Source organism: Agelaius phoeniceus, chromosome 10, assembly GCF_051311805.1.
Source record: "Agelaius phoeniceus isolate bAgePho1 chromosome 10, bAgePho1.hap1, whole genome shotgun sequence".
NCBI classification, from domain to species: Eukaryota; Metazoa; Chordata; class Aves; order Passeriformes; family Icteridae; genus Agelaius; species Agelaius phoeniceus.
Window position 1 is genome coordinate 5,701,903 of NC_135274.1, and position 18,684 is coordinate 5,720,586.

At 47.7% G+C, this 18,684-nt stretch overlaps 1 protein-coding gene across 3 annotated transcripts in view; it reads right to left on the reverse strand.

Annotated features, from left to right (window-relative positions):
- The window catches only part of HDLBP (high density lipoprotein binding protein), a 39,090-nt gene that overhangs the window by 19,207 nt on the left and 1,199 nt on the right, over positions 1 to 18,684 (reverse strand). For 2 of the 3 annotated variants that reach the window (XM_054638861.2, XM_077183710.1), the window contains exons 2-4: positions 1,888 to 1,955; positions 1,203 to 1,315; positions 92 to 246 (exon numbers count right to left, since the gene is read on the reverse strand). In XM_054638861.2, coding sequence (XP_054494836.1) covers positions 92 to 246; positions 1,203 to 1,278 — 231 coding nt within the window. In that variant the 5' untranslated portion in view covers positions 1,279 to 1,315; positions 1,888 to 1,955. Of the gene's footprint in view, positions 1 to 91; positions 247 to 1,202; positions 1,316 to 1,887; positions 1,956 to 6,033; positions 6,121 to 18,684 lie in introns of those variants that run through there. The other variant, XM_054638862.2, reaches the window with a different exon arrangement.

Here is an 18,684-nt window from a genome sequence, read left to right on the forward strand (position 1 = left end):
CCCAAGGATTTCATACTCCAGAGAATGCTTCACTTCACCTACTTTGGGAAGTGGGGAAAAGACAGGATATAAGACGTCCACTCCCACCAACCTGAGTGATGACAGAAGCCTTTATTGGTCGAATTTTGCTCCAGGGACCAGCAGGTTCCTGGGCAGCTTCCAAACATGGTGCTTTCTCAGGGAGTGGAGGGAAGGCTTCCTTGTAGGTTGGAGGATCATTCTCTTCTTCAGAGTTTAAAGCTGTAACTGGAATAAAGCAAATAGGGCAAATGAGTCACTTTCCCTGCAGAAATGCCCCTGTTCACAGGCAGTGCAATTGTAATTAGGCACCACTAACAAGGGAGAGCAAATGGCTTGTGCCCTGCTATTAATCCTATTACAACTATGCCTATGGGGCTGCCAAGTCTGGAGCACGACTGACATCAGCACAGCACAGACTGCAGTGGATGCCACAAACCACCAGCCTTGTTTGAGCTGGCACAGGGGGTGCAGGGAATGAACAGCACCTTATTGCCAACTCTGTCAAGAGGAGTTCAATTAGGGGAAAACAGGCTGAGCTGAGAGGAGGGAAAGGACCAAAGGGTGCAGGTCAGAAGGGGATAAGACATCAGCCCAGGGAAAAGGCAGAGAAGGAGTATAGTTAGGGCAAAGTCTAGGGAAAGGGCAGAGAAGGACTATAGTTAGGGCAAAGTCTGGGAAAGGGCAGAGAAGGACTATAGTTAGGGCAAAGTCTGGGAAAGGGCAGAGAAGGACTACAGTTAGGGCAAAGTCTAGGGAAAGCCTGTATGGCTGTACATTATGTTTGACTCACTTGTGCACTGGGCCATACTAAATGGAGCAGTTCACAACTGGGAATGGATGCCAAAACCCACCACAGAGTCAGTTTGTATGGTCAGTGACCACCCCCAGCACCTGGCTGAGCAAGGAGTGGAAATAACAGCCCAGCACACTGATCCATGAGGCTCTCATGCAGCTCAGTGCCCCACTTTTGATGTGCCCCATCCCAGGGCTGAGAGCACTGCTAGCCAGAGCTCTCTGAAGTGTCCAGGCCCATCTCCTCACAGCCCTGCATTGTGCAGCACCACCACTGTGCTGCTGGGAGTGGAAAGCTAGTCCAGTAAAACACTAATTTAGGAAAGGAAAATGCACACTTTTAAGAGGTCTGTGCAGTCTGGATGGAGAAGCACATCACAGGAACTCACCTTTCACCTGCTGCTGGGCCAGGCCGCTGCGGTGTTCAGCAAAGCTCTCCTGGGTCAAAACTGCCACAGAGCTCATTGTCGACTTCCCACCCACACACAATCCGGGTATGCCACTGGAAGAGATGCAAGTGGCAACAGTATTACCAACAGCAGCCAGGGTGAACAAAGTCAGTCCAGGAAGACACAGTATATGTTACTGAGCACTCTTCCAGTCTTCCTCTTGAAAAGCACCCCCAGGGCCCACTGGCTGCCTGATTTCCTTGTTGAAACAGGAATTTTGGGGGAATATTTCCTCCCTACACAGTGGTCACCAAAACCAGAGCTCCTCCCTAAGAAGGCAGAGGACGTGTAACCTAAGAAGGTCACTGGAAAGGGGGACACCACAAATTTTTAAAGCATACTCTAGTTAACTTAAAGTACAGTCTCATTAATCTATTAATTATTAATGGCATGCAATTTTTACATGAGTATGTGAATGTCTGGACAGTCAGTCCAAGACCATTGTGTACCCCTAGAGATAAAAGAGAAAGGACCCAAGAAGCTGTTTCCTCTTCATTAGAAACTTATTTAGGTGCCTGACTTAGGGAGACACTCAGAAAGCCACTCTGACTAGCAAGCTCAGCAGCAGCAAGATCTTTGGCTCCCCAAAAGAAGAACTTACCAGCTAAATGGTATAAGAACTTACCAGCTAAATGGTCAGTAGCCAGAGAGTCCGTCCTGTAAGCTGCCTGTTTGTCAGCCTGCCAGCTTTTGCTGTAGAGAAAAAAAAAATTAAAATAAATAAATTAGGTCCAAGACAAGAGAAAACATGACATTCCTCTTACTGTGACTTCCAACAGAGCACTGCCTGTACCTTTCAAAGCTGCACCTTATCCAAAACACTCTCATACCCAGCTGCATCTCCCCACACATGACACCTGTCATATTTTACTAGCTGTGCCACCATCTACTCAAACTTCACAGCAGGAAGTCTGGAGTAGTTACTCTTTCACCACAGTGGCTACAAGAGTAGCCATCCAATATCAGGCAAAAAAATAGTCAATTAATAGCAGATGTTCAAAATGAAATTTCAGGGTTGTAAGCAAGATCTTCTCTAGTCAGAAGAGACTAACAACCTGAAAACCTGCCAACAACACTGCCATCAGTCACAAGTTAGGAATGTAGTTCAGTGGAGCCTGGGTGAATCAACACAGACATCCTCACAAACCAAGGCAAACACTCAGGGCTCTCTACACTCAGCTGCTGGGCAGTCCAGCTCTGCAGTTTTTATTGCAATAAGATCATGCACCAGGCACTAAATTCTGTCTCCAGGCCTAAATCTGAAAGTTTGAAGAGGAAAATTTGCACTGGTTTACATGGACTATTTTAAATGTGTACAAAAGGCAGAACCAAGAAGAAAAATACACTGCTGGGAAAGGACTTCCATCTCCCGAATCTAGATCTGCAGATTTACTGAAAAAGTGCTTAGGAATACAAGTGAAAATGTAAAAGTCAGGACAGTACACAGAGTGTCAGCTGTACAACATCCACACTCAGAGTCCCCCAGAGCTGCTCTGTGCTTCTGCAGGGCTTGCACTCTCCTAAAACCCAGTGCCTCTGCCTGCTCATGGGACAAGAGGCTCCTCTCCCACACACACCCTGCAGAGCTGCTTGGACCATCTTCTGTACAGCTTGATTGCTTTTCAGGAAAGTGACAGCTGCCATCTCTGACATTGCAATATGTTAGAAAATGCTCCCCAAACCAGGGTCACTCCTAAAAACACAGTGTTGCCAACGGAGTGTCTCACATTATGCTACAGCTGTGATGCAATAAGGGAGGCTGATGGTGGCAGAAGGAAAGGAGGGAAGAACAGAGAAAACAGGGATGCAACAGAGTCATATAGGCCTGATCTGCATCTCAGCCAAGGCCATTGTTTTCCCCTCCTTCAACATGCCTTTAAGAGGCAGAAGGCAGCACAAACTGTGCTGTCAGAGCAATAGAGCTAATGCTGCAATTAATCCAGGAATGAGGCAGCAGGTACTGGGACAGCCAGTCATGCTGCTGAAGTACAGCTGCTGCAGCAATGCAGATCTCTGCAAGGCATTTGCTGTGTACAGAAAGGGTGGCTAGCAACCTGATCTTGGAGAAATCTCCTTGCTGTCCAGGGTTACACCCCAGTGTAAGACATGGTTACGTGTCCATGGTACATGCCTGTGCTGCTCAAGCTGCTGCAGGTCCAAGGAAAGCAAGTTACTGCCATGGCACCTGTTCCAGACTATCTCACCAAGGCTTGCAGACTCTGTGGCAGCTCCTCCAGCCCCTTGGGTGACTAACGAGGGTGCCACCACCTCATGGCAAGCTCCAAATGAGGCAGGAGGGAGAGGCATGCTAGACATCATAAACAGCTGTCAAGATCTGGCCAGAGCCTTGCTAAAGGCACAGATGTGCTTATAACTCTCATTTCTCCAGAAAACACCACCTGGCTGATCTTGCACGTATTTTCCTCCTTAGAGGAGGAGGGTAAGCATGAGAAGTCAGTGAACAACACCCAATATAGCACCTACTTGAAAGACACAACCTCAAGGCACAGCTGCTGGTTTCACTGTGTACACAGCAGCTGCACAGATCCTCCTTCAGCCTCCACCTCAGAGAGCAGCCAGACATTCAATGCAGAATCAAAGGGCAGCATTTATCCATATGAATTTCTGCTTCGTCACCCATACAAGAAGCTAAGAACAAATACTCCTCATCTCCAGCAATCCCAAGCATCTGGTATATTGTAGGCCTCAGGGATTCATCTCTGGCCAAAATCAGAGGCAACCATTAGAATGGTATTTTAAATGTAACATCAAAACCAGCAGTTCAAGCACTACATTTGGACCTTACACCTCCTTGGCTTCCTACTTAGGTTTTGAAACTAAGGTTACAGCTACGTCATGCCAGCATGGAGCTGACTGGGTCAACAGGTTTCAAACTGCCTGGTTGATACACTGCCTGTAGTTCTGGCCTTGTGCACCAAATAAAGTTACAGAAGTCTAGAGTCCATTTCAATAAAGAGAACGAATTCTCGAATAAAGAGAAACATCCTAAAAATAACCGCCAGCAAGGGCCAGATCTAATCACACGGGAAACATTTGTATGAAGAGAAACAAAGGCAAAGTCATGAGTTACACCACCAATACAGGCAGTTCTTGTGGACGGAAATGTCAGTTACACGTTATTTAAAAGTATATTTAATAAAAACATTATTACTTTGTTAATGCGATGCAGTGAGAACCACACACAGCAACAGGGCTGGGCTGGTTGTGGTAGGCACTGTCCTCTGTCAAACGTTCACACAGGACAGGGCACCCTCTTGGTTGATGAGTGGACATAGATGAAAATACTTCCTTTCTGAAAACCGACGGGCTCCCTCCGAGACTGCAGGCCCAGGTCCCCTGGTTTGGAGGGGATCGCGCTGACAGACAGCTGCTGTGTGGCAGAACGCAGTCTCCCTTCGTGGCGATTCCCGACTTAATGCATCACAGAGTGCAACCCGACCGCAGCCCTGGCCGCGGGCAGCCCTGACCCATCCCCCATGTTTACTCTTCCACCAGCGCCGGCCCCGCCACCGCGGCTGGCCCCGGACAGGAGGAGCCCTGTGGCGGCCCCGCCACCGAGGACGTGCACCCGGCCGCGTCCTGCTGGCCGGCCCGATGGGGCAGGCGGAGACGGCGCCTCTCAGCGGGGCTGGGACAGGGGCAGCGGCGCGGGGCCGCCTGTCCGCTCAGCCCCGCCGTGCCCGGCCGAGGGGCGGGGGAGCCGCCAGGCCCCGCGGGCCCGGCCGGGCGGGCGGCGCCGCCAGCGCCACCTCAGCACTGGCGGCACCGGGGGCGGGGCGGCGGGGCGGGGCGGCGCCCTTAAAGGGCCCGGCGGGCCCCGCTGTCACCGCGCCCCCCGAGGGGCCGAGCGGGAGGGGGCGGCGGGGGCGCGCCCAGCGCACCGGGACCGTGCGGGAACGGGGTCGGGGCGCGGCCAGTGCCACGGGGCAGCTGCAGCCCCAGCTCCGGCAGCCCCAGCCCGCCGCGGCCCTGCGGCTTGCAGGCCGGGGGTGGCCGCATCAGGCGAGCGGGGGGGCAGGAGCTCCCGCGGGGCCCAGTGACAGCCTCGAGCGCGGCTCCGCAGCCGCCGGAACGGTGCCGGTGGCGGGCAGCGCGGCGGGCACGGCCACCTCCGGGCCCGGCGCTGGCACCTCCCCCCGCCGACGGTGGCCAGGGCGCTCGTCCTTCTATAGCCACGGCAGGAGGGGAGCGCTCGGCCCGCGGCCCGGGGCAGGCTGGGCTGCCCGCCGCCGGCGCTCCGCGGGCTGACCAACGCCGGACGAGCGCTCGCCTCCGGCCGCTTTGGCTCCTATCGGAATCAAACCCTAAGACGGCCGGGAACGGCATGGAGCCGCCTCGGTCTGCGCCACTAACCCTCTCCCACCAACGATGGGATCCACGCCGTGCCTCGGCCCGGCCGCCCCCTCCCCAGGCAGCCGCGGGGCCCGGCCTTCCCATCGGCCCGGCCCCACTCGCCGGCCATCCGCGGCAGCTGCTGCCGGCCGGCACAGCCATGCCACCGCCGGCCGAGGCCGCGCCGCGGGGCCAGACTTTTCCCCACCTCCCGCCGCCGGATGCCCTCCCTCGCCGGACTTTGCCCTGCCCGGCCCGGCCGGCGGGAAGTTAGCGCGGACTTTGCAGGCAGCGCCGACACGTCGGTGCCCTGGGGAGGATGCAAGGCCGCCTCGGGCCGGGCCGGGCCTCCCCGCCAGCCTCCACGTCGGCGCCGCGGCCGCGGCGGAGGGGCCGCCCCCCGTCCCCCGTGACTCACTCCGGCCGGTGCCCGCTCGCCCGCCCTTCTGGAGAAACGGAGCGCTCCTGGGAGAACGGCGCGGCGCCCGCCCCGCCGCCTATATAGGCCGGGCCGCTGCCAATCCCCGGGCCGCACGTCAGCGGGACATGCCCCTTCCCGGCGGGGCCGGCCCGCCACGCGTGCCCTGCGCCGCCGGGGACGCCCCGCTGCGGCCGAGCGGCCCGGGAGCCTGCGGCTCTGCTGGCGGCCCCACTCCCGCACGGCCGGGGAAGCGAATCGCGGGTGGCTACCGCCCGCTCTGCGCCCTCGGGACCGCGTCGATATCCGCGGTACAGGACCTGTGCACCTTCCGTGCGGATTGACCGCGGAACGCGCCTCCCGACCGCAGCCCAGTGGCAGCACCGAACCGCCCGCGGGCCCTTACCCAGCCCCGCGACGGCCCCAGAGCTCAGGATTGCCCGCTTTGGGCGAGCCCGGTTTCACGCAGGGTTAGTGAGCAGTGGCTCATGAGGGCTCTGATCAGCCTGAAAACCCCGGCTTAGAGAAGAGAGCGAGCAGCTGGGGCTCCTGCCAGGTCCCGCGGGTGCAGAGGGACAGCGAGGCCCCAGCCCCGAGAGGCCCCTTGATCCACCTCCTCCTGCACGCACTGTCAGAGCAGCAGCTACCCGAAGTGAGGCTGCAGGCAGGCAGGAGGGGCAAGGTAAGAGCAAGAGTACAAAAAAAAAATAGAAAGAAAACCACAGAAAACCCCCCAAACCACAACATAATCCCCCAGAAAAATGAAATTAAAAAAAAGCGCACCTCTCTTCTTATTCCAATCTCCAATTTGGGAAGAGTGAAAGAGGGGAGAGGCAAGCCAGCAAGCACAATACCCTCCTTTCCTGCACGGAGGATGTTTATTACTTTGTGCAATATAGATGTTTTTAATTATTAGCTCTGCACCCTCAGGGAACCAAGGAAAAAACCCTGTCCCATTCCCATCACTGTAAAAATGCATCCAATTTGAACTGATTTTTGCATTAGCTCATTTTCCTACACAGGATTAATCTTTCTCGTAATTCCTAACTTACACTTAGTGACTGGTTTTCTCATTCCCACCTTGAGAAAGAGCACTCCCAGATCCTAGCAAACAAAACGAAAGCTGCTCTGTGGAGCTCTGACCACAAAAATCTGAGGTCATTGGGTTAACTGCTTTTGAGTACAGGCAGTAAATTTTAGAGATTTCATGCACTGTATTTATGGAAACATGGATGGTATTTAGCCTTTAGTAAAATTTTACTTATTAGTAAACAAGAGTAGATTTCTCCATTTCTCCTCTTTTTATCTTATGACTGGGAGGACATCATCAAAACACTTGAATTTTTTGACACAAACAATTTATAACTATAAATAAAGATACACTTGTGGGTGAAATAAGGAATTCTGCTGAACAGAGAACAGTCATCAGGACTGGATTGACACCATGGCCGGGCACCTCTGTGATCTTCTCCCCCAGCCCAGGTTCTCCTCAAAGCCTGTTATCTCTGGGAGGATGCAGGAATCCCACTCCAGGCAGGGGGTTCTCCACAGACAGGCAGAGACCACTGCTGCCATGTCATATCTGCTGCAGGAGCTGGCTCTGGCTGCTCTGGCACAAAGCACCTGAGCTGGGGATGCCACCAGCACCCCTAAGGCCCCCAAGCAGGCTGGTGCCTACCAAGGCATTTGGGGGTTCATGCAAAAGCAGAGCTCCAGGGACCTGGGCAAACCTCAGCACCTCCAGACTCTGGGCAGCAGCTGCAGTGAAGGGTGCTGTAATTTGGGACTCAGAACCTTGCTTAAGGTGCAGGATGCTTTTCAGGTGCTCCCTTGTGTTTATCTCCCCAGTGCAAAGCTTCTCTCAACACTAACTTCCAATTAACTCTAACATGAGTAAGTACCACGGTCCCCTGTGCCAGGGAACCACAGAAGCATCACATCAAGGCACCAACATCATTCTCCCTCATCTCCACCTCATTATCTGGTTTAGCAGGGGCCCTCTGTGGGGACAAGCCACCTTGTGCCTCTGGGACAACAGCATGGCTCTCCTGCTTTCTCTATACAGTGCTACTGCAGCCATGGGTTGCCAGATCATTATGGATTTCTTGCTTTTATCACAGCTTCCTCTCCAGGTCTGCTTAAGAGGCAATCCTCCTCTGCCTGTTGCTCTTCCTTTATTTGTAGTTGCAAGTGGTGGGAGGGAAGTCTGCCAGTCCCAGAAGCTACTGGAAGGCCTGGAGCACCTCACTGTGTGCCACCCTCAAATAATGATTTCTGCTGAAGGAAACGTGTCACTGTTTCTAAGGCTGTTCTCCTTAGAGGAAGATCTTCCACAGGGAAAAAGGTGTGTGTATGGGGGAAAAAACCTCACCTTTCCTCCCACATTCAGTGCAATATACTGTGCATGGACAAAAACACATTTAGAGGGTACCAGGAGGCTCATTTCAACCTCCTGCTCCCACCAGCACATCAACCATCCATGTTCCATCCCATACCTTTTCTTCAATCAGGCTATGGAGTCTGGGTAGAGAGGGGTTTGCAGGGATTGTTCTTCAGGTCTGTTCTACTTACTTGCCCAAAAATGCAATCTCACATTAAAAAATAAATTAAAAATCCACTTGTCATGGAGATGTGTATAAAATGGCTCCTCTACAAGCCAGGTGCAGGAATTTTTGGTAGCTGAGGGGAATGGAGACAGAAGAAGGTATCCAACCCCTTGACAAACACTAACTTACCACTCTCCCTCAAGCAACCTGTATTTTGGCAGCATTACAGTAGGCCCCAATGTCATGATTTGCTGGAATAAAGGAAAAAGAAGCCTCCTAAAGAGAGCACCAAAGGGTGGCAGAAAGGGTAAAGGATTGGGCAGTGTGTAGTTTCCATGGCTTATCAGACTGGCAGCTCATATCACCAGTCTGAGGGAGGACACAAATGGGACCAGCAGAAACATCAAACACACACAGAGATAAAAGTAACACTGCACTGGTTTGGGGCTTGTTTTTTTGGAACATGTGTTCACCCATGTGAAGGCAAGGTTGAGGAGTTAAGAAGCTTTCTATGATCACTTCACCCCAGAGCTCTTGGAGAAGGGAAAGCAAAGTGCACCTTAAACTACTGGAGCAAAAAGGCTGGTCTTTGCTGGCACATCTACCCTCGCCTGAGCTGGGATTTTGAAAGCATTTCTTCTGGCCTATTCCTATTTTCTGTTGTTATAACAGAGCCCTATTTTTCCTGCCAGAAACCAAAAGCCTTATTTGGAAAGCAACCCAAGTATGTTCCAAAGAGTGTGTGCTGTGATTTTATTTCCTGTTAAATATAACTCCAGATTTCTAAAACTGTATAAATAAGCACCCTTTTTGTACTCTGGGTGCTTATCCTACACCCTCAAGTCAGAGAACACCACAAAGGAGCTACCCCCTGAAAGCATCCATTTCATCACATCCCTTGCCAGAGGCATTAAGAGAAAAGGGTTGGGGGTATGCTTTGCATCACACTAGAAAAAGCAGGCAAAAGAGGCTTCAGGATGCAGGGCACTTGTATTGCAGGGAGTGCTGAGGTTCCCAGCCAAAGCAGGATTGTGTCTCAGCTCCACAGCTATCGCTGTGGCAAGCCAGGGGATCTTCCAACAGAACATTGGCATTTCTACAGAAAATCTCTGTTAAACTGAAGTTTGGAGTCAAACTATATAGATAGTTCTGCTAAGAGAATAAAAGAAGTTTCATCATAAGAAATTATTGAACGTGAGTCCACACTGCTTATGTCTCTGACTTTGAGATTAGTTTTTACTTATTTGCCACGAGGAAGAAAAGTTTCAGGGATGTGCAAATCAGATACCTATCTTCCCCATTCACACATCAGTGCTGGGAAGAAATGATTCTGTAGGCTAAATTCTGCCCCTTGGCTGTACTTAATGCAGCTCCACCATCTTCAGAGGCCCACTGCAAATACCCAATTAGAGAATTATAGGTAGAAAGAGAAAAGTCTACCCAAGCCTAGACACTAATCCCAGCTCCAACCACTTAGTGATGCTGTGAGGAAGAGAGGGCAGTGGAAGGAAGATGAGTTACTGTGTGTGTTTGTCTCACACAGGATCTGTGGTAGAAAACATAGGGTCCCAGGTGGGTGCAACACCCCTTGCCTTTCTCCTGGTAACCTACATTGTTTATTGAGGGCAATGCTCTTGCAGGAACAGAAGAGCTGACTGGATCTGGATATTGAAGGAAAATGACAAACCTCATTGCAGGAGGGCTCTCAGGCAAATATGGGTCTTTAAAAGACTTATTTCATGGGCACTCTGACAATAAAATCATGTAAACCATCAGCTAGCAAAGAATATAGACACTGCCCTTCCTAGGCTATCCCAGGGTGCTCTGCAACAAGGGGCATGCAGAACAGGTAGGAAAAACAGCAGCAAGTTACTGGTGTGACAGAGTTCTAGTGTCAACAAGGAGCATCAGGCCCTCTGACTGCAGAGGGAGAAAAGCTGCTGGCTTTACACAGGGACACTGTGAAAAAGTGATATTTAATGGAAAACCCAAACCAAAAAAAACCCCAGTAAAGAGACTCAAGCTCTGCTCTTAGATTTGCTGCACATTTGGTGAATTGACCAGCAAAATTCTCTTGGTTGCCCTGGCTGTGCACACACACAGAACATCTTGATTTTCTCTGTGGACTCGTTATTTCATTTCAAGTTGTTCAGAATGCTGTGATCCTTGGATGGCAGGTGCTGTGACAAAACAACATCTCTTTTCAGAGATGAGGAAGAAAAAAAAAATAAAAATCAATGGACAGTTTAATAAAATCAATTCAAAAGCAAAGCAGAGAGAAGCCACAGAGGACCAATCTGAGTCTGCCCTTCCACTTGCACTGTGAGAGAAATCTGATTTAACATAAACTTGGCTTTCAAGAAGTTGCTAAGGAGTAGAAGCAAATTTCAGGTTCCTGGCCTTGGGGAGCCAATAAACATTTTCATGAGGAATAAACATGAGGGATAAAGTAAAATACAGTATTTTCCAGTTTCACAGTAAAGCAAAACACTGGTTTGACTCAAAATGGAAAAAGTGATTCAGAAAGCAAAGATTCCAAATATATTGCCTGGAAAGTGGGAACAGCACAGAAATCACAGAAATTCAGAATATCTGGCAACACATGGAGGTCAGAGACTCTGGGGCCTGCTCAAAGCAGGGTCAGACCAGGGCATTCAGGGCTTTCCTCACTCAGGTCTTGAAAACCTTCTTAGCTGCACAAACTTTCTGGGCAACCTATTCCAATCCCTGACTATCCTTACAGTGAAAAAAGGTTTCTTACTGGCAGTTAGAATTTCAATGTTGGCTTCTTATGCTGATCTGAACTTGCTTTTTAGTTTCAATTACCACCACACTGTGTGCTTATCACTCCCAGGTGCTTTCAGAGTGGTGCTGCAGCACTGTTTGCCATTCTACACTGCAGAAGAACAAAAATCTTCCACAATCAGCGAGCTGAGAGGTGCTTTCCAAAGCCTGCTAATATCCCAGCTACCCAAGAAATGAGGATTTTGGAGATACTGCAGAACAAAGCGTGCACTATTTTTTTTTCTGTTCTTCAAATGGAAACTTTTACTTTGCTCTCCTTTGGCTATTGGGTTGAAGTGCTTTTGTTTACCTTTCAGTGTCTCCTGATCTCTCTCCATTGGCCACTGCAATATAAAATGAACACGTGGCAATTTTTTTTAAAGAAATGCTGCCAGCAGCTCTCATCCACTCTACATTACCTAGCTTGAAAAGGCAAGGAATTTGCAAGCCCTAAACTTACCTTTTCCCACATTAACTGTCCTATACTTAGAAAATGTGAAGTCAGCTATGTCCCTGGGCTCAAACCTGTCACCAGACCCACCAAGACCCCCCTCCAGGTACTCTTGAGCTGCTGTTTTGCAGGGCAGAATTTCAGTACTTGCTTACAGCAGTTTATAAAGACAACAACAGCCACTTTTCCTACTGATTGGATAAATATATACAGAAAATAAAGAAAAGAAAAAAGAACAGTGGCAAACTAAATGAGACCTCCCCAGTGCCACTTTTCAGGGGAGGAGCAGAAAAATTGCAACTTAAGCAAAAATGTAAACAGACATTTGGTTTTGTCCACTCTGTTTGGGTTCCAGTTCTTTTTAATCTTGCTTAGCTACTTTGATTTGATGTATTATATAAAAAAAACTCAGCAAAGTTCTTCAAGGCTCCTTGAAAGATGTTAAAGATTCCTCAGTTCATAATGTTTATTGGATAACGAAGAGAAGAGAATGCCAGAGCTCCATTTTTATAAACTTCTTTGTGCTCTGGTATGTTTTGCTCTGAATTCCAGTTTCCCAAGTCACATGGCTTCACGAGACTCTTTAATTCTGTAAATTTTATTTTTCTTTATTTCTATCTTTCAGTTGCAATAAGCAGCTTGAAATTACAACCCAGAAAAGTCAGTGTTGTTGTGACAAACAAAACACTTGAAAGAATAAAAGCCTGAAACTTGCAGGGAGGCTAGTGCTTTGTTTGGAGCAGGACAGAACTATTTAAAATGAAAAAAAACCACCTTCAGTTTGGCAACAATTCCTCTGAAAAAGCATTAAAGTAAATATCTGATTCCAACTGGAAAAGCAATGATTTCCCCTTTGGAAAAGCAATGCTCAGACCCTCACTATTTAAGCACTGCCTTCCCTTTGTCCTATTCATAGCACATGCAACAGGGGCTCAGCATATCCACAGACAAGCACTAATTCCTAATCTCTACTAGGCCAAGCAAAAGGCTCTTCATGTGTTAGACAGAATTACATCACAGTGATCTAAACTGACAGTGAAAAACCCAGACAGTCTTCCCTTCCAAATTTGCAAGGCCACTCTAAGCCTGCTATGAAAGGAGAGAAAGACAGATAGGGAGAAGTCAAAGTAAAACTATTCCCCCTAATTGTTACAAATAATATTATTTTACAGTTAAAACCCCTTTTCATAACTGAATCATTCCCAGTTCTACCCTGCTCATCTTTGGGCTGAACTGGGACAGGACATGAACCATTTTGGGTACAATTTTTTTGTTTTGATACCTCATGCTGCTCAGTCCTCCACCCACTTGGAATGGTGTCCTGAGCAAGATGAGTTTTCAAATAAAATAGAGGGGTAATGTTTCCTAAATTTGCAAGAACTTTTAACCTTCTGTAAATACTCACTGCTTGCTCTCATTTTACCCACAGCTATGCTGCAAGCAGCAGAGCCATCTACTCAGGATTTTAATATAATGAAACTATTTATAAGAGCAAGAGTTTAAAAATCACTTTTAAGCTTCTTCAATGCTACATAACCAGCTCTACTTTTAAGCAATAGTCATATACCTACAACTTGCTATTCTCCAGACATTCCAAGGCTCCTTGTGAGACCAAACACCTAAATCCCAGCACACTGCACCAGCTGCTGAAGTATTCACTTTGAAAACAAAGGCATATGTACTAGCAGGTCAACCATAATACATTCCCATTCCCACTCTCACCCTGCCTGCTCTGAGAGTTTTTTTTCCCAGTTTTCCTTTCAACTGCTCCAGCACAGGTTTACATTCAACTTTATCACTGGCACAGAGATAACTGCAAACTTACTTTCTCCTGAGCAATGGAAACTGCTGGAGCTGCTGTACAAACAGCAGAACCCTGCTCTCCTCTTTCAGAAATGCAGAAGTCAGGCAGCCCACACCATCTCCAGTGCCCACTGGAAACACAAAAATGCCCCCCAACTTTTGGGGCAAGAAGTAACAAGTCCACTGCAATCACTCCTGGCCTCCTTCCCCAAAGCAGCTTTTGCTGGCTTGGCCTTTGTCCCTGCCAGTGGGGAAATGTTAATTCTGTCTCTTACTCTCTTCCCTTTTCCTAACTCAGCCCATGTACCCATCCCATGCCTGAGGTCCCTTTTCTGGCCACACAGCCTGCCCTCAGCTTTGTTTGTCACTCAACTTTGGCAAATATCCCATTTATTTTGTGAAATAGCCAGTTCAATTCCCAGTGCCACAAATGCAGGGATAGACAAAAACACAGGACTACAAAAAAGCAGAAGAGAAGAAGCAAGTGATGCTACAGCAGGTGGAAGCACCTGAATCCAGCACTGGCCATCAAAGCTGTCAGTGTTCCTCTGAGAAAAAGGCTCTGCAGATTTTTACAGCAACCTGCTGTAAAACCATTGAAATACCAGTCAACCAAAACCAGCATGGGTGGGGAAAAGAGGCAGGGGAGTGATGCCCATGCTGTGTGCCAATAGCTGGAACCAAGCCTGCAATCTGAATGATGTAAGAAGATTATTTGTTATCCAATCCCTGATGAAAAACATGCCAGAGGTTACCTTTGTGACAGTCAGCTATACCTGCCTCATGGTATTTACTGGGAGATATGACACCAGTAACCTTCCTTTGAGAGAGATCTCAACCAGCAGCTATCAATTCAATAACACAGACAGAAGGCTGGGTCCTGCCTCCTCCAAACAGGATTGCAGTAGTCATAACACAACAGGGTTCCAAGTCTTTCCCCTTAAATTCCAGTGATTTGCTGGGATGTTGCTGAATTCCCAGCACACAGGTATCAATTACCATGATGTGAGGACTCCCAGAAACTTTCCTGCACAGGTATTTCTCTTGCAGGTAAAAGATGTGGCATACACATAAGTTATATATGTGTGGATACTTTTACCAGAATGACACTGACACACATTTATAAGCAAGTTCCTTACAGAATTCTGTTTCTTGGTTTTGTTTCCATATTTGAGTTTGTTTTGTTGTTGGGGTCTTTTATTCAGGGGGGAGGGATGGGTATGTCTCTTTTCTTTCATCAATGCTAAATAAATCTATCTGTTCCATCCCTAAACTCTTCCCAAGTGGTTCTCTCATCACTGAAAAATTGTCACTAAAACAGCAAAACTGTTGCTGGAAAACAGCTCCAGACACTGCTGTGGGGTGTAAGAGAATCTGGTACTACTTCCATTCTGTGTCAACAAGTAAATCCATTTTATTTTGCAATTAAATTAAACAACATCATTTAAGGGAGGTCGCATAAATATGCCTGTGCTATTCAATCCCCTCAAAGGCAAAACTTTTCCTGTGAGTCACCATTTCTCTGTGTCTTGCAGCTACTGAACCAATCCCTTCCCTTCTAGTGCTGTTTTTCCACTGAAGTTAAACTCATTATGATTTCCTCTAGATGAGCCTTTTGTGGTCTATCTTTTCTCTCAGGTTTCTCCCTGATTTTTTTTTCTGCCTGCTGCTTTGCAAGTGCCTCTTTTTGTGCCTCCTTGCTCCAAGCCCTGCTTCCCTTGTGCCTCAGCAACACAGCCAGCTCCCCCAGGGCAGGCAGCTGTGGCCAAGGTCAGCCCTCTGCACCCAAGGAGTGCTTACGTGTACTTTAGCTACTCACATGCTAATATATCCAGAAAGAAGTTGTAAAATATTAGTAGGTACCACTGAGCCTTGAGAGATCTGCCAGATGCAAGATTCAACAGCACAGAATCAGCTGTGAGAGACAAGTGAAGTCCAGCAGCAGGATCAAAGTATCTGCATTATATGGCAGCTGCCACAAGTGATTCCTGTACTTCTGCAAAACTGCTGGGAAAATATCAGAGCTTGTGTAGGTAGAAACACCACAGATCATCACCTAAATGAAGGACAAATTAAGTATTTCAGTTTTAACACACTTTTTTTATGAAACAAACTCAGAACACTAATCACAGCCTGATTACTCCTCCTTGTTGCAATTAAAACCTTAAACACATAAATCCTTTAGCAACTCAGTTTTTCCCCTTGCTTTGGTTGGAAATTTTCCTCCCCATTTATTGATACATCTTTTTCCAGCCTGACTTTGTGATTTCCTCCCACTGAAGTCACACCATGAGTGCACAGAAGGAAGATGTGGAAAAAGATCACTTAAGTCATTAGGCATTCAGGACTTATCATTTAAGATGAGAATGCAAATCACAAGATTTTAATAGACTGTTTATATCCTAAAAATCTGCTTTCTTTTAAAGCTAAAGGGCAAATAAATACAAATATAAATATAAATGCAAATTTCTCAGGTCTAATTCCACATCCAGGATAAGCTAGTACCCCAAAATTGTTCTTCTAAAGCTAGGAGTTCCTAAAATGGAAAGAGCTCTTGAAACAAGCCCTAGATTGTTGACTTCATCACCAGTCTAGCATGAACACCTGGAGGCCAGAGACCACCTCCAGTGTCCTGAGTCCTCTGCAATCCCTTCCCCAAGAGGCCCTACTGACCAAGGCTCTCCCTTCCACTCCAAATGCAGTCTCACAGCCACAATAAACACCACAGACCCTGCAGGAATAGCTTCTAGACCAAAGGCCTAGAAAAAACAATAAGTAAAATTAAAAAAACATGAGAAAGCCCAACAAGCTACACAATAGCATTCTGCTTTCAAAGGTAGGGTAATTGGGAAGAGGAACAGAGACTTAATCCTGCAGCTGGGTTTTATTTTCCTGTCTCTTCTTGATCTGTTTTCATATTTTAATGCAATAACACCTACTTAATTTCTGCACAGACACACACTGCAGGAGTTCTGCAGGCCCTGGGCCTCTCAGCACCATGCTCCTGGACAAGTCAGACTTGTTACCTCCTGGGTGAACACACCTTTCTCAGCCTGCCTTAAAAACCCTGTTGCAACTTCTTCAGTGGTGCCCAGAATCCCAGAATCCCAGACTGGTTTGGGTTGGAAGGAACCTTGACCACCATCCAATTCCACCCCATGTCATGGAAGGGAACCTTCCACTAGGCCAGCTTGCTCCAAGTCCTGTCCAACCTGGCCTTAAACATTTCCAGGCATGGGGAAGCCACCCCTATTCTGAGTATCTTTGTCAAGACTGTAACAACATTCACTTAAGGGTTCAAAACACCCATGGGAACACTTGCCAGTCTCATTATTTCACTCTGAGGTTTATTTTATAAGCTGTGCACAATACAGGCCTGAGGATTTCCTTCTGTAGAATTCTTGAATACAAACCAAAATTGAGCCATTGTTGAGTGACTTTTTTTCAAAGAGAAACATTTTCACATAAATATGATACTCTCCACAAACCCACCATTGTAATTAACAAAACCCTCCCAGTTATGGCAAGAGAACCATTCATTCACAAGGGAGGGTTTAGATTGGATATTGGGAAGCATCATCAGCCACCATCCCTGGAAGTGTTTGAGATGTATGGATGTGGGAATGGGTCAGTGCTGGGGAAGAGTTGGACTTGATGATGTTGGAGGGTTTTTCCACCCTAAATGATCCTGTGATTCTAACCACACACCTGCATTCAGTTTGAATGCTCTGGACTGGTCCCAGTGCCACTGCTGACTACTCTGACCATCTGATTGGAGTAGTGACTGGAGGAATTACCCAAATTTTCCCAGCAGCACAATCCTAAGTGCATTTGTACCAGCTTAACAAGCTTCTATATATAAAGAGAACAGTATGCTTTGGAAAAGGCAGTATCACCTGAAATACTGTAACCAGTGAAACATCCCAATTTTCATCAAAAAGGTGCCAACTGCACAGTTTGCCTTGTCTGGGATGGCTCCCACCCAGATAACAGCTATGGAAAGCCCAAGGTTACAAGGCTCTCTTCTAACAGACCATACTATCTTCAGAGGTAGCCTAATATTAAATGGGAAAAGACCAGCTACTCCACTAAGAATAACCACCCCAACCTACCAAAATCAAGTTACTATTGTTGCCATTAAGCTGTGCAACAACCAACAAGAACATTATGATCCGATTCTAGTTCAAGGAGAAACCTCCCTCCTCATCCCAGTCTAGGTAAGTGAGACTAATGAAAAAGTAGGGACCATAATAACCTTCAAAATCATAAGAAGAAATGTCAATTTTTTCACCCTATCAGGCAAAACTGGGGGAGAGATGAAAAAGAAGCCAACAGAAAAATATCAGCTTAACTTGCAACAAAGGAGGAGACAGGAGTGTGTATCACACTACCAGCTGTGGACACAGCAGAATGAGCTACACAGAACAAACCTGGAGTAATCTTTAACTGTTTCTTATAGAAGCTACTTGAAAACTGTCCTTTGAGAATGATCTGGACTCACTTTGCAGCAGTGGTGGCAAAGCTCAGGCTGGCTGGTGACACTGCCTCTGCCACCCTGCAGTCACATACCACCAGTTACTGTTTCATATCTAGTGAGAGCTCTTCCTGTGCCTGTCATTCTGATCCTTGTAAAACTCTACTGTGGACCTTTATGAAAAAGGTTGTGTGGTTTTGCTGTGGATGGCTCTGCCTATGATGTGGGCCATGCTTTATGAAAATCCATGTACAAATAGGAATACTGGTTTTTATAACAGATTGAATCTAAACAGGCAAAGGGTTAGAGAGACAGAGCTTTAGCAGATACACAGCCACACATCAGGTTATTGCTTCCTTTCCTGCTTCACCTCTGATTTATATTCCTTTAGCACAGAGAGGGATGCCCAGCCCACATATGAAATAACACATGAAACACCACTTTCAATTCAGGTTTGGGGGGAAAAAAAAACCCAACACAAATCTGCTATTTGTTGTCATCTAACTGAAGACAGTTGTCAGAATAGAACCAGTAGGAAAAATGGAGACTAAATCACCAGACAGATTCTTCACCTACCTTACTGAACAGAAGAG